This window comes from Alosa pseudoharengus, unplaced genomic scaffold (genome assembly GCF_046254945.1).
Source record: "Alosa pseudoharengus isolate Yale_2024_CS ecotype anadromous, Long Island Sound unplaced genomic scaffold, YU_APseudo_1.1 YU_APseudo_1.1_scf_8, whole genome shotgun sequence".
Taxonomy (NCBI): domain Eukaryota; kingdom Metazoa; phylum Chordata; class Actinopteri; order Clupeiformes; family Clupeidae; genus Alosa; species Alosa pseudoharengus.
In genome coordinates this window covers 25988473-26004486 of record NW_027468870.1, presented here as the reverse complement: position 1 = coordinate 26004486, position 16014 = coordinate 25988473, and the positions used below count along the sequence as shown (strand labels likewise).

The 16014-nt window shown below is 40.8% G+C and overlaps 1 protein-coding gene across 1 annotated transcript; it reads right to left on the bottom strand.

Annotated features, from left to right (window-relative positions):
- Positions 1-6794: 6794 nt before the first annotated feature.
- Positions 6795-11069, bottom strand: LOC143112293 (uncharacterized). Its single transcript, XM_076274561.1, has 2 exons — positions 10883-11069; positions 6795-9924 (listed from the first exon to the last, which is right to left on the bottom strand). The coding sequence occupies exons 1-2, from the start codon at positions 10974-10976 to the stop codon at positions 9239-9241; spliced, it is 780 nt and encodes a 259-aa protein (XP_076130676.1). The 5' UTR covers positions 10977-11069; the 3' UTR covers positions 6795-9238.
- Between the last annotated feature and the right edge of the window lie 4945 nt (positions 11070-16014).

The following is a 16014-nucleotide window of genomic DNA, read 5'->3' as shown; positions in this document are numbered from 1 at the left end:
AGCTAAAAGGGGTATTGTATGTTTTTGTTTGATGATAATATTGTATTCTAAAGAATTAAGCAATAGGCTTTGGATCGAATTTGGCTGAAGTCAATTGATTCAGGTAATTTTTTCAGCTTTTCAAAGTGATATTTGCACTGAAAGTAAAGATACTATTTGATGTTTAAAGGCCAAGAGCTTCAGCTCATTTTGCCCATATCCCAAATCCACCTAATTAGCTATTTCTAAAATTTGCTGACTAAAGAATAATTTGCTATTGAATAAAGTCATCCATTCCTTTGCCTTTTTTATGTTTTTAGGAGTCAGTCACTAATAGGTTGTCCCTGTATCACCTAAGTTATGTTCTGCGAGAAACACAGCTCAGCCATTACATTTACATCATCAGGTGTGTCAGGGCGTCAGAAGCAGAGGGACACCCTTGCTCTGGTGACACTTGGCAGATCATTCCACCATTGGGGGAGCACAGATGAAAATAGTCTGGATTGCAGTGGGGTAGGCAGTGCCAGACGATGTTCCTTGGAGGACCCATTATGAGAGCACTTAAATAAGTGGGTGCAAACCCAGCAATCACTTTGTATGCAAGTATTAGCAAGAATTTGATGCAGTAACTAGTGGAGCTCAATGAGCAGCTGGGTAGCATATGCCCTTTTTGGTTGATTGAAGACCAGACGGGCTGCAACGTTCTGGACCATCTAACGGTTTTACCGCACAAGCTGGAAGGCCTGTGAGGAGGGCGTTGCAGTAGTCAAGGCGTGAGATAACTAAGGCCTGTATAGGAGCTGAGCGGTGTGTTGGGTCAGGTACGGTCTGATTGTCCTTATTGAATAGTGTGAAGCGGCACAATCAGGCAACAGAGGTAACATGGTCAGAGAAGGTTAGCTGGTCATTAATCATGACCAAGGTAGGTGGTAGGTGCAAGAGAGAGGTCAGTTTTAATGTTGATGTTGTGATGGACTGTATGGTTTGTTTGGCTGGAAAGAACAGTAGTTCCGTCTTAGAGAGGTTTAGTTGAGGTGGTGTTCTTTCATCCAAGTGGATATGTGAAGCAGTTGGAGATCCACGCCGAGGCTGGCATTATCAGGCAGGAAAGATATAGGGCCCTATCATGACATTCTAAAGTGCATCGTCACTCGTCAAAAGTCTATTCAAATTTAGGATGTCCAGTTCACATTGGGAGGGGTTTCGTTCTCAAAAGTGGAGCGCATGGCGTAACAAGGTGTTCCTGGGTCTTTTAATCAGTCATATGGGTGTGTTTGGGGCGTAACATCATTTTAAACCAATGAGAATGACACCTGTCATTCCCTTTAACGGCGCAACGCGCGATATGTCAAATAAACGCATCGGTATTTTGGCATTCAAAGGCGCATTTGAAGGAGGCTGCTTGCGAGACCGTATGGAATAGTCATTCTTAAACCATGCTTTACTAAAACCTAGCATATCCTTCACGCATTTGCACTCGTCTATTATTTGAACTTCACCAAGGAGTCAGTCAACGACAAGACAGTTATATGCAGTTACTTTCACTATTGACTGACAATGGGTTACCATCGAAAACATAGGCTGGAAAAAGCAACACTTACCCTAATGTTGCTCAAATGACTGAATAAAACAACATTTATCCTGCAGAGGAGTTGCTTATATCTCGTGACAGTGTCTTCAGCTGTGCTCCATACGTGTCTCGCCTCTCCCCTAATCACTTTTAACCGTCATTACCAATTTGCAAATGATGGTGAATAACTACTCATCATGAGATGAACAGTATTTCGTAATATGTTTATTCTAATTATGTTTCCCATTGTAATCGTGCAATTTGTAATGCTTTGCATGGACGTGCGCTGGTGTGCGTTCTTGAATGATAGAAGGATGGTGCGTGCACCTGCCAATATGACTGTTGACATGCGCTCTTAAAATAGCATATGAACAACTCGCCATTGACTTCTGACCAGGTTTAGGTGGTGTATGATAGCGATTTTTAGACAATGTGCCAGGTCCCTCCCTAGGTTGTTAATTGCCACACCCCTGGGCGCAATGCTTAAAAAATAAACGTGCAAAATAACGAATTCAACTTTCCGCGGGTGAATAACTAGTATTACGCCATGCGCTGGTGGCCCAAAATACAGCCCTTAGTCAATGATCCATAAAAAATCCCAAATTTGTATTTGAATTTATATTTATTGCTGGAAATATGTAAGCAAGCACATACTGGCTACACTCAAAAAATGTTGAGCAATTGTTGTTTTAAACCTACATATGTCAAACTGGGCCTTTAATGGATTTCTAAAGTCTAGCTTCAAATGAAGTATCCACTCACTAGCAGGGATGGATTACTGCACAGGCCTACCGGGCCCAGGCCTAGGGGCCCAAGGGGTCAGGGGGCCCTGAAGCCCAAGCCATTGCATGGAATCATTGCCTCAATATCAACACATCAGGATGTAGGCTATGAATCTGATTGAATTAAAGTATTGGCGATCCCCAAAATGCACCAGAATACAGGAAATCACATCAAACAAATTGCGACAATTAGTGGGGGGCCCTTAATACATCTGGGCCCAGGGGCCCGAAAGTTCATAATCCGTCCATGCTCACTAGAAGCAAGGGTAAAAGGGTCTGCAGGGTTTGGGCCTGGCCTACCTTTGCTGAGAGATGCCATTTAATTAAGTTATAGGAAGAACTACTACACACTGCGTCACAACAAACAATTTAGATATATTCCTTGTAGAATTTCTTTTTAAAGTAAACTTTCCCTTCTCTTTGACAAATGTCTATTTAACATTATAAAATCCCTTGGCTTTGACTAAATGTGTCATTTAGACAAAGGACGGGGACATTCAATCTCTTCGAGTAATTATACCCCCTACACATACAGTATCAGCCAAAAATAGTAACACAGTTAAAGACTATTGTGTAATAAAATTGATGCCTATTCCTCTGAGGGGAAAGGATATAGCCAAATAATACTCTTCTCTGCTCAAATTTATCTGAGCTATATACTCTCAAAGCAAGAAAACTATATTTGAATGGAAAACTGTAAAGTTTTATATCCAAAATTAATTCATAACTTTTCTCTTTTAAATGCTTTCCCCCCCTAGGCTTTCATGGGGGAAAATCACTCCATTCCACTGAAAAGTATGTCCCTTGTGGGATAAAAGTTTTTCATTCCGGGGAGGGGGTCAGCAATTTGAAGAAGGGTAGAGTGAATTTCTGTGCTCGGAAATCATTAAAAGTCATTCTCACAAAACACCCACAACATCCATAGCCAATGAATCTGTTCATTCTCTCCTTAGTACATTTAGTTCATTTAACCAGACTATCACCACATGAGTGAGAGAACTCCAACCACAGCACACTATATTTTAGCTAAGCTCTCAGAAACCATTTACAGGAAATCTCTACCCACTACCAACATTAACCACTAGGCGGGGACTTCTCTGCAAAATTGTGATAGAAATGTGTTGCTTTACTCAAGTGAATGTCTGAAATACCACGCGTGCTTGAGACCTGTTACCACACATACCAGTAGAGTGTGGAAAAAGGAGATACAGGCTTTTCCTGAAAATATTTTGAATGTTAACCTTAAAAGCCCATTTCTTGTTGATGTCCATCTACACTAATTCTCAAGAATGTTGATGGTGAAAAAACTGTTTGAATAAACAGAAGGACTGGATGAGTGAATCCCTATTTTTTGTAAAAAAAAAAAAAAAAAAAATCTGTATCATAAGCATGATGACCATAAATTATTGATATGATTTTGCCAAAAATCAATTCATGTTTCTTTAGCTAACTGTTAAAGGAGAATTCCGGTGTGATATTGACCTAAAGTGTATTGAAACATGATACCGAGTGTGTGAACGTATGTCTCATAGCCCATCTCGGCTTGTCCCCTGCACTCCAAAATCTGCGCTAGTTAGCCGATGCTACCAACAGCTTTTTCAATAGTGGTGCTTCGGCATCGGGCTAGCCATGCAAATAAATCACTGTTTTACACCCATTTACTAGGCTCAATGTATCTCCACACTTCATTGGTAGACTTCCGATGGCCCTGACATTTAAAACGAGACATTGAGAACTTTGAAAAAGCACTGGTAGTTTACTTACAAGACGATTTATACAGACAGTATCTTCACGAGGTTTAGCGTTTGCAGCCATCTTGAATTTAGTCACGATAAGTCGAGCGACGAGTAAGAATGAACAGGTATGATAAGGGATCAGATGTCTCAATGTCTCGTTTTAAATGTCAGGGCCCTCGGAAGTCTACTAATGAAGTGTGGAGATACATTGAGCCTCGTAAATGGGTGTACTATTGAAAAACTGTTGGTAGCATCTGCTAACTAGCGCCAGATTTTGGAGTGCAGGGGACAAGCCGAGATGGGCTATGAGACATACGTTCACACTCGGTATCATGTTTCAATAACCGAGGTGAAGTTAGTTTGATATTTGATATTCGGATATTCGACAGATATTCAAAAAAAAAAATATGCGGCCGGTTTCACCCCGTGTTTGCAGACAATGTACAAACAGATGACCTGTCTACTTGCTCCCAGCCGACCTTAGGGACCGTCTAAAAAGTACCTTCTGAATTACCTTCATAGTCTTTTTTGTCAATAGCTTTGACATCATGTGACCTAGTGACTCCAAACCAATTCAAAATAGTTATCCTATATGGGACTCATCAGACACACCTCTTTTTATAGAAACTATATGCACACAGTATTTTATATGAATATTTTAAAGAAAATACCTTATTTCCCATAAGGAATGGTCTCCTTTTTTTCAATACCTCCCAAGCCATGTGACCTAGTGACTCCAAACCAATGCAGAATAGTTATCCTATATGGGACTCATCGGGCACACCTCTTTTTATGGTCACGGTGTGCACACTGTATTTTATATGAATATTTTGTAAAAAAAAATACATTATTTCCTATATGAATGGTCCTCTTTTTTCAATACCTCCCAGGTCATGTGACCTAGTGACTCCAAACCAATGCAGAATTGTTATCCTATATGTGACTCATCGGGCACACCTCTTTCTATAACCATTGAATGCACAATCTATTTTATTTTAATATTTTAAAGAAAATACATTGTTTCCTATAAGGAATGGTCTCCTTTTTCAATACCCCCCCCCAAGGTGTCTGAAGTGACGTAGGGACACCAAACCAATGCAGAATATCCTTTATGGGACTAATCAGACACACCTCAAATTAATATAATTTTTGCACATACTATTTTATAGTACCCATTTGTTTCCTATGGAAACTTTCTATAAATAATCTGTTTTTTTTCTCAATACCTTCCATATAATAGTAGATGGCAAATAATTTTTCATATTGAATCTCTGATCTCTGTCTGATAAGTACCCCATAGCAGAACAGTTCTGTATTGATCTGTGTTGTCTAGGACCCCTCATATGGCAGCTATTGAGCAAAAAGCTGTTTTCCATAGGAAATAAATGTGATTCTTTAAAAAAATGTAAATATAATAGTTCATGCAAAATATTATTTCACATTGACGTGTGTCTGATTAGTATCACATAGCAGAACAGTTCTATGTTGATCTGTGATGTCTAGGACCCAGTATATTGAAGGTATTGAGCACAAAGCAGCTTCCAAAGCAGCTACAAATTGGTTTTCTTTAAGAAATTAATATAAAATAGTATGTTCAAAAATCATATTAATTTGAGGTGTGTCTGATTAGTCCCATATAGGATAACTATTCTGCATTGGTTTGGAATAATAGGATAATTATTCTATATTGGTTTGGAAAAAGGAGACCATTCATGATGGCAAATAATGTATTTTCTTTAAAATATTCATATAAAATACAGTGTGCATAGATTGACTATAAAAAGAGGTGTGTCTTATTAGTCCCACATAGGATAACTATTTTGCATTGGTTTGGAGTCACTAGGTCGCATGGCTTGGGAGGTATTGAAAAAAAGGAGACAGTTTCTTATGGTAAATAATGTATTTTCTTTAAAATATTCATATAAAATACAGTGTGCATACAGTGACTATAAAAAGAGGTGTGCCCGATGAGTCCCATATAGGATAACTATTCTGCATTGGTTTGGAGTCAGTAAGTCACATGACTTGGGAGGTATTGAAAAAAGAGGACCATTCATATAGGAAATAATGTATTTTTTTTTACAAAATGTTCATATAAAATACAGTGTGCATACAGTGATAATAAAAAGAGGTGTGCCCGATGAGTCCCATATAGGATAACAATTCTGCATTGGTTTGGAGTCACTAGGTCACATGACCTGGGAGGTATTGAAAAAAAGGAGACAGTTTCTTATGGTAAATAATGTATTTTCTTTAAAATATTCATATAAAATACAGTGTGCATACAGTGACTATAAAAAGAGTTGTGCCCGATGAGTCCCATATAGGATAACTATTCTGCATTGGTTTGGAGTCACTAAGTCACATGACTTGGGAGGTATTGAAAAAAGAGGACCATTCATATAGAAAATAATGTATTTTTTTTTACAAAATGTTCATATAAAATACAGTGTGCATACAGTGATAATAAAAAGAGGTGTGCCCGATGAGTCCCATATAGGATAACAATTCTGCATTGGTTTGGAGTCACTAGGTCACATGACCTGGGAGGTATTGAAAAAAAGGAGACTGTTTCTTATATGAAATAATGTATTTTCTTTAAAATATTAATGTAAAATACAGTGTGCATACAGTGACCATAAAAAGAGGTGTGCCCGATGAGTCCCATATAGGATAACTATTCTGCATTGGTTTGGAGTCACTAGGTCACATGGCTTGGGAGGTATTGAAAAAAAGGAGACTGTTTCTTATGGTAAATAATGTATTTTCTTTAAAATATTCATATAAAATACAGCGTGCATACAGTGACCATAAAAAGAGGTGTGCCCGATGAGTCCCATATAGGATAACTATTTTTAATTGGTTTGGAGTCACTAGGTCACATGATGTCAAAGGTATTGACAAAAAAGACTATGAAGGTAATTCAGAAGGTACTTTTTAGACGGTCCCTAAGGTCGCCTGGGAGCAAGTAGACAGGTCATCTGTTTGTACATTGTCTGCAAACACGGGGTGAAACCGGCCGCATAATTTTTTTTTTGAATATCTGTCGAATATCCGAATATCAAATATCAAACCAACTTCACCTCGGTGTTTCACCACACTTTAGGTCAATATCACACCGGAATTCTCCTTTAAGAAAACAGTCATTATTAGATCATTAGCCTTTTTAGACATGCCCTGTCAAACAAATTGTAAGATGTTGGATGCTTACCTTTTCAAAAAAAATAATTAGTTTGACTTTTCTTTCTTTCTTTCTTTCTGTGAATTTTGTGGGAATGTTTAAAGGGTTAGTTGAGTCGAGGGTCAGAGTGGAATATGCCTTCTTCCAAGTTACAAATAACCTTAGTTGGTTTGGACATAAATGGTGTGTGGGTAAAGGCTTGATCCATTTTGCTGATGATGGAAGAATGATTTTTAAATGGTGAAACAACATTCTGTACCACTGGTTTGCCGTGTGTATTAACGGGGGGGGGGATTGAGTAATTGATCCATAGTATGGTAACCTGACCCTAGCCAGAGGAATTTCGCTCCACCTAGCTCCACTCATGTGAGTGGAGCTAGGCGGAGCTAAGCGGAACGAAATTCATCTGGCTAGGGTCAGGTTAATAGTATGGTTCAATGAAAGGGATTTTAAAAGTCAGTCTTTCTTTCTTTCTTTCTTTCTTTCTCTTTAAGAAACATATTAATATCAAAAGGCTTGTCTTTCCCAAATGGTCTATTGACAATATAGCAGTAACATTTTTATATCATACTGTACAAAACAGCCACAGTTGCTTAAAACATGAAAATGACCATAGAAACTAAAACAAATATTTACAACATAAGATTAACTACATCCCATAGTATACACAAGCACATACATGAACTTGTAATGGGATAGTGTCTGATAGTGTAAGACATTTTTCCCCATCACAAGTTACCATCTGAGCTCCCGAGGACTGCTATTGCACAACATTCCAGGATAATTTATTTGAAGAAACACTCCCCCATTTTGAACTCATCTCTCACAGCAGCTGGCTATTACCACAAGCTGCCCACTTTTTCACGAGCCATGACACCATATACATTCACAAATTACCATACAAAAATTATTTTTTATTATTAAACATTGAATTATCATTTTCATAATATAAAACATGAATTTAGAAAACAAATAACTAAAAATAGCACTCATATCATTCTTTTAAAAAGCCTGCAGTGAATCTTCGAGGTTAAATCAGCCTTAAAGCATATTCCCTCTCCACGACTAAACTGCAGCTGTCTGAGGTTAGTGTGATATCAACAAACGGACATGGGTGCCTGACTCCAGTGCAGATAATATCCGCTGTGTTCAACCCGACTGCCCCACCTCAGTCCAAAAACACCAGATGGGACTGTCAATCTCTCAGTGCCACAGGCGTTTCCCTCGACTGCATGTGCACACGTTTCCTGTGGCCATCACCCTTTTGGTGTGGCGTTAAACATGGAGGTATCGTACACACATTCAGGCAGGGTTAAGCTGAGTTCAGCCAGTACTTTGATTGCCCAATCACATTCCTAGACTGTGAGGCTTATGTCTCCGTTAATAATCACCTTTAGTGACGGGGTCATGATTGTACGATTTTCCAGCCATATACTCCACCCATTTATCTGGTACTCCATCTGTGTAATCTATCAAATTCCTTTTCCTTTAAATCTGTCTTTTTCGCCACAATGAAATCCACTAATCAATATGTTATAGTAAAAGTAAACAGAAACACACAGCGGCTCCACCTTGAGTATGCATAATTAAGGAGTTAAAAAGTCCTTGAATATGCACACTCATTCATCTCGCCACATGTAAACATACAGCTCTTGAAATAAATGCACTCTTGTAATAAAAACAGTTTGTCCACAGGCCATGATAAACAATTCATTATCTGAAAGTTATGCAAATGGTGGATGTCATTTGGTTTTGTGTGGATTGTAGTTCGCCGTTCAAAACTCATTCTTCTCACTTTTTTCCTCTGTTGTGTTTTCTCTTGCATTTTTCTGTTCAGTCGAGCTTGATAAGTCTCTTGTCAGAGGGAAGATGTTTGTACATTATAAATCATATTAGCGATCAGAATCTACACCTCTGATCATGCCATTGTTTTTGTAGCTTCCTCTCTTGCTGTCTTTAACACACACACACACACACACACACTCCGCTCTCAGAGAGAGCCCTCAGTGCTCACGCGGGCTCCATCTTTCCGTCGGCTGCGTTGTCTCCAGAGCAGGATGGCGAGCGACACGAGTAGCAGGAGGCCCAGCGCCCCTATGATCAGCCCCACCTTCAGGGCCAGGCTGGAGCCTTCCTTGGGCGGCTTGTAGACCTCACACTTCAGCGCGCTCTCCCCGACGTCGTTGACGGCCTGCACACACACCTCTTCTCCCGCGCTCAGGCCCGTCATCACCGTCGACCTCTTCAGGTCCTTGAACTCATTCACCTGCTTGCCCCCCACCAGGACCCTGTATCTGGTCTCGTCGGCATGCGCCGCGCACCACCGCACCTCTGGCTCGTCCCCGGCCCGCCAGAGGATCTTCACGCTGGGCGCCTCAGGAAGGGCACGGGGCCCCATGGAGACCCCGGGGCAGCTGCAGCCCGATTCGGCTGCCAGCTTGGCACAGGGAGCGGGCAGGTCCTGGCAGAGGTTCTGATAGCAGGGCTTCGGGAGGTGAGAGGGCCCAGGGCGAGTGATGGAGGCGATGGTGGGGGTGTTGTACAGCTCCTCGTAGTCCTCTGAAGGGTTCAGTAAGTTGTTGGAGGATTCGCTCGAGGATGCTTCAGGGAATCCCAGGCTGAGAAGAACCAGGAAGACAAACAGCTGTCCAGAGTGGGCAAGAGGCTTCATTATTTCTGTGGAGAAAAAAAGTAAGCAGGTTCAGCTAAAATAACCATAAGCGCAATGTCTATCAATGTCTATCAATTAGACTGAAATTTACAATTTACATTATCATTAGCCTACATTTTTATATACTGTACACTTTTAGTTTGACATTGCTGCAACACAAAAACAGACATATTGTTCTAATCTGAGGAAAGTGAGAAAACATTGTATACCATCACAGCCAAAGAGTTTCTTTATCTACAGACCGAAACTCAGCTGAACTACCCTCGATGACGGTAAACCTATCTGTGACATGAGAGCTGATAAGAAATGAGACAGACACACTGTTTCAAAGTGTTCATGCTTCTGTTGTGGTGTGTGTGTGCCCTATGCTTTTACAGAGTGTTCAGCAATCATGAACTTTGAGTTCTGTGGTGGACTACTGAACAGTTTATGACGCTACAACACACAGAGGTGTAGAAAAGGACGAAAAATCTAAACTCCAGACCTGATTGCGCAAGAGCCAAGAGCTCTAGCACACCCTAGAGCATGTTTGTGTGTGTGTGTGTGTGTGTGTGTGTGTGTCCATGTGTGTATTGTCAGCTGCTCTTGATTACCATAAGCTAGCGACATTCCCCATTGGGTCTGGAGTAAGCATTCACAGAGCGGATGTCCAGCTTAAACAAGTTTTATAAGAGTAAACATGTCATAGCAGACGCAAAACTAGTAGTTCCTCCACTGCTCACTGAACCTAGAGTGCAGCTTGAGTTAGTCGGTGCTAACGGATCCGCCACAGAGATCCATGCCACAGTTCAGTGGTTTCGATGCCAGCAAGATTCACTAAAACTGAAACAACTCAGAGACACTGGGTTCTTTGTGTGCTGTTTGTACAAATTAAGCAGAATGACCTACATCATGGGGAAAAGGCCCTGGACCTAAATTGAAAAGATGTTAGTTTGTGAAAGCAAAAATGCAGGGATTTGTTACCTGAATTGTTGGTTGGTGGCGTCCAGTCTTTGCGTAAATGTCTGTGCTGGATATATATTCCGCTTGTCTGTGTTCCTCTCTCGTCTTCTCTCATTCTCTCACTCCAGCCCTCTTTCTTTTATAAAGTTTTCCAAACTCCCCAACAATCACCTCCTTCTTTCCACCCTCTTCACACCACCACTCCTCTGCTCTTTCCCTCCCCCTCTTTTCTCTTTTTCTCTCCTCTCTCTCTCTCCATCCCCCTCTCCCTCCCCCTGCTCTATCCACATGCTCCACCTTTCAGTGCTCAATAATGTCTCTGACAGAACACGAGAGCTTGTGTGTGTTTGGAACCTCCCTCCTGTGGTTTGTAGTCACTGTAGTGTGTGTGTGTGTGTGTGTGTGTGTGTGTGTGTAAGTAAGTGTATGTGACTGTGCGCATGTGTGTGTGTGTGTGTGTGTGTGTGTGTGTGTGTGTGTGTGTGTGTGTGTGTGTGTGTGTAATTGAGTGTGAGTGTGAGTATGCATTTGTGTGTGTGTGTGCGTGCGTGCATGCATGCGTGAGAGAGAGAGAGAGAGAGAGATAGAGTTTCTGCTGCCCTGCCTTTCATTAGTGCCCTCAGTATGTTCAGGGGAGGTGCTGGCCTGTGTCTGCATACGGCTAACTACATGAATCTCTCACTCTCTCACATTCTAGCCGCGTGCGTCCCTTGGCCAGGCAGGGCTCTGCCGAATGACCGCTCCAGTGCTTTTGGGTTCTGATTGGGCAGAAGCATGGCTTCCGTCCCGCTCTACTCTTTGGATGTGAAGACCTTAGTAGCTCTTTTAGTATTTTAGCATTTAAAAAAAAACAAGCGCAGTGAAATCCCAACGTGTTGATTTGACTCAGGTGACTCCTGGGTCGTTTCCCACTCACGCTCTCTCTAATGCCGGCCCGTTCAGCCGAATGGCACCGACGCGGTTTCTGACTCTCTGTAAAAGTAAACAACAGCTTGTGTCTCTCTGGTTACATTCCATTATATTGACATGATGTTTCACGCCACCCTCAGATGTAAACATTTAGATCTACGTTGTAAAATTGACAATAACACAGATCTGAGCTGTTTTACTACTGGAGCCAGATCAGGGCAAGTTGTGCAATGTTAAAACCAGCACTAAATGTTAAAAACAGCATCATTTTCACACAAGCTCTCTTAAGGAAGTGGACCATCAACCAGAATAATTATTTCTGTATTTTTTATTTGTAGTTATACTTTTCAAAGTCCAACACTGCACATTCTTAGGAAAAGACAGAAAAAACATGTCTTAATTTAACCATATTAACTGGCTATCTTGTATACATTTGGGCTGTCACTCATATTATGATAGAATTAGGATATTAAAATTGACACTTCAATTATCTTTCATAATAGTTGCAAATACAACCATTTGACACGCTACAGAAATCTTACAAAAATGTACACACAATAGGTGTGTTTGGATTGTGATAATGAAAAATAACTATTTTGTGAGAGAAGAAATCAACAAGTATATTTAGGTCATAAAATATAATGTACTTCAGGTGACTGACCGACAACCAAATAGAAAAAAAAATCAGGTACATCTTTTTTAATGTTAGCTTATCTATAATAAATTCCGTGAGGGTAAACGCTGTTGATCAGATGATAAACCTCTGCCTATAAGAGAGGTTCTGGCATAAAAACGAGACACTTCCTTAGTACTAGACATGTCAAAATTTCTCATTTGCTTTCTGTAACAGGACTCCACTCATGCTGGCCTGTGCAGACAGCCTGGCTGTGCCTGCCTGAAAATCTGTCAACTACAGAGCTTACACAGAAAACAATCTCTAACCATTTTTTATTTGACATTCTACCCCCTCCCTTTCTCTCTCGGTCACAAATATTTTTTCTTTCAAATATTTTTTCACAAGAACTCCCAAGTACAACTTGAGGAAAATAGACTGACAAATAGAATACAGATTCAAAAAGATGGTAAATTTACCATAAAAGTACAAATTGACACACACTCATACTCACGACCACTAACACCCACCCACTCAGTCACACACAGAAACACACACACACACACACACCACACACACGTCTGCCACACGCCCATGTTTGTGCATCGTCTGCCAATCTAATGGCTGTGCGTGTGCGGAGCCGGGCTGAGTGTGCCACTGGCTCACTCCATCTCTCTGACTCTCTCTCTGAGTGTGTTGGCCGCGGTCATTCAGCCTGATTTAGCCGCTCACATCAAATGCTGACCAGTTGTCATACACACTCACACAAACATACACACACACACACACAGTTCTTGCCTCACAGCATGGAAATAGCCAACACCGAGATCAAGACCAAATAATACAATGGCAGGTCATCTCTCTCTTTGTTTTTGTGGAGTTATTCTCCCCATTCATAGTTCATCTTGGTTAAATATAGGTTGTTAAAAAAAACTGATTAAATAAACTGATAGCCTTTGATACAGAAGTGGTCAAACCAGAGACATGAAACAGTGAGGTGAGGTGGATAGTTCTGAGTCCCTTTAAAACAATATCAGACCCCAGGCAGAGAGCACAGTCCAGTGAAACTGAACCTGATGAGTGTGTCTAGTCTCAAAGTTTAATTACTGCTCTTCTCAGCCCCTCCAGGTCAGAGAAATAATACTTAGGGGTCAAAAAGCACAGGAATTTCAATTTGAAAAGATAAACACCAACACAAAAACACACATTCATTTTACACAAGACTGCATAACAAATCAGCAAGTGCGCCCAGGGGACAGGGCTGTTTCTATGATCCATGAGAGGCATTAGAGACTGCTGTTCCTGTGGTGCTTCTGGGGATATGAGGGATACAAATGAGGTAGTAGGTTTTTGGACTGTGGCTTAGAGAGTAATTACTGGAAATACTGCACGGTGGGGTGATCCATATGAAGTCGGGAAGTTTCTCTAAGTGGTATCAGCTTGTGTGCAAGGTGCCAAGTTTATGGGTGAAGTGTGGGAAAACAACATGACAGAGAAGTGAGTGTGAATCTGTTTATGAATACATGTATGTGTGTTTGTAAATATGAACGGAATGAGATTAAATTTTGCTCTCAATAATCAAACTCAGTTAAAATAAATTAAAAACAAATCAGTGCACACCTGACAGCATTCTTTTTGATTATTACTTTCCTCACATTTTTTAAATAAGAGAATGTAAATACAAAAAATAGCTAAATTAAATAATTAATAACAATAATTATTAATAATGAATAATAATTATATAAGTACATGATAAATGAAGTGAAGAATAAGTGAAGAATCAAATCAAAACAACCCAGAAATCAGAAAAAAGAAGCCAGTTATCAAAAATTTCACTTTCAGCCCGTCCAACAGAAAGCAAAACGTTTTGCTTTTTTATTGGTACTTTAGTACACATGACAATAGCATTTTCGGGGCTTCAAAAACAGAAATCTTTGAAACGGGAGTTCCAGAGTGGAAACTCTTTGAAAAAGCAACCCCTGCTTTGCTGCCAGGGCATGCAGAAGTTTTTGAAAATGATGACAACATAACCACAATTATCCAATCACATTTCAGATTTTTTCAAAAATAGCTGTTGTTGTGTGGACAATTCCTTTGTCAGTCAATTTGGATTCTTCAGTGCCCCCCCCCCCCCATCGTTTAATTTTCTCTCTCTTTATCTCTCTCCCTTTCTCTCTCATGTACACACTCTCACACACACCCTCTCTCTTTTTCTCAGTGTCCCTCTCTCCCCTGTGTCCCTGTACTCCGCTGTCCCTTGGTGCCCATATGGTTTTCCTCTCACAGAACTATTAAAAACCAGCACAAACAGCAAGAATGTCATTTCCCTTTTAAGAGCGTGCCGAGCAGCCCTGAAGACATCAGAAGCCTGTCTTTGAAGGCTTCAGTTGGCATTATAAATCACTGACATTAAGCATCAGGCCAGATTCTCTGGAATGGCTACTTTCTCCAAGCACGGCCATCTTTGAGGTTGACACTGAAATGGAAAAACATTGATGTAACTGTAAGAATGTCACAGCTAACCAGTCTTTCCTCCCTCCCTCCATCTCTCTTTCTCTCGCTTTCTCTCTCTATCTCTCTCTCTCTCTCTCTCTCTCACTGATTTTCGAGTGGATATATTGTCTGTCCCAGTTACATCATGTGACATCGACCCCCTGTGCCAAATAGTGACACAAACACCTTCAGTTCTCTCTGAAGCACTCAGCATGGTGTGCAGCAGGAAAGTCTGCCTATGACCAGTGTGGAGATTTCAGACCATGTGACTGTAATGAGAAGCTGACAGTCAGCCCTGTTATCCCCGTGCCCCCCTGTTCTTCCTCTCTATCTCCATCCCACAGGCTCCTTCCTTCCTTTCTCTCCCCTGGCCCCCCCTGCCCTCCCCTGCCTGTCTCCCCCTCGCTTCCGAACTCTGAACATCTGTTAGTTGTTAGCTAGTGTGGTAATGGTGCAGCTGGGGAGAAAAATAAGCACACATGTTGCAGAGCCTGCAATAGGGCGGCTGGGACACTGGCTCTGGGTGTGGTGCTGAAAATGTGTGTGTGTGTGTGTGTCAGTGAGCACAAGATGGCGGTAAGTCAGAGGCGTGTGGTATTGTTTTTTACAGTATCTGAGTAAGATCGACTCAATACTTAACTATTAAAGTCTGTTCTGGATTTTGGTAAATGTAGTTACGTAAGACATAAGTACCTGACAGGCAGTGTTGATTCAGGTTGGAGTTTGTAAGAATTCCTAACTGCTTTGTGTGCTTGTGTGTCTGAGTGTGTTTACTGAATTAAGTCATTCAAAAGATTCTAATGGTCTTAGTTATATTATGAGGACAAACTTTTCCATTTAATGACGTGGCCCATTAGGTGTCCTTTCCCATTAATGCTAATAGGGGCTGTTTAGATGCAGGCGGTTGGGTAACTCTGCAGTGGCAGACTATTTCAGACCTACATCCGTTTGGTCATAACACTGCGGTTACAGGCAATGTTGAGAAAAAGAGAAGAGGAATCCTCACGTAGACACAACAAGACCTGAAATACTCACTTCCGTTACAGCAAAAGGAGAAGTATTGAGAGAGACAGAAAGAGTTTATTTTATGGAATAACTATGGAATAAATCCATTTTTCCAACATTGTTGAAATCACAT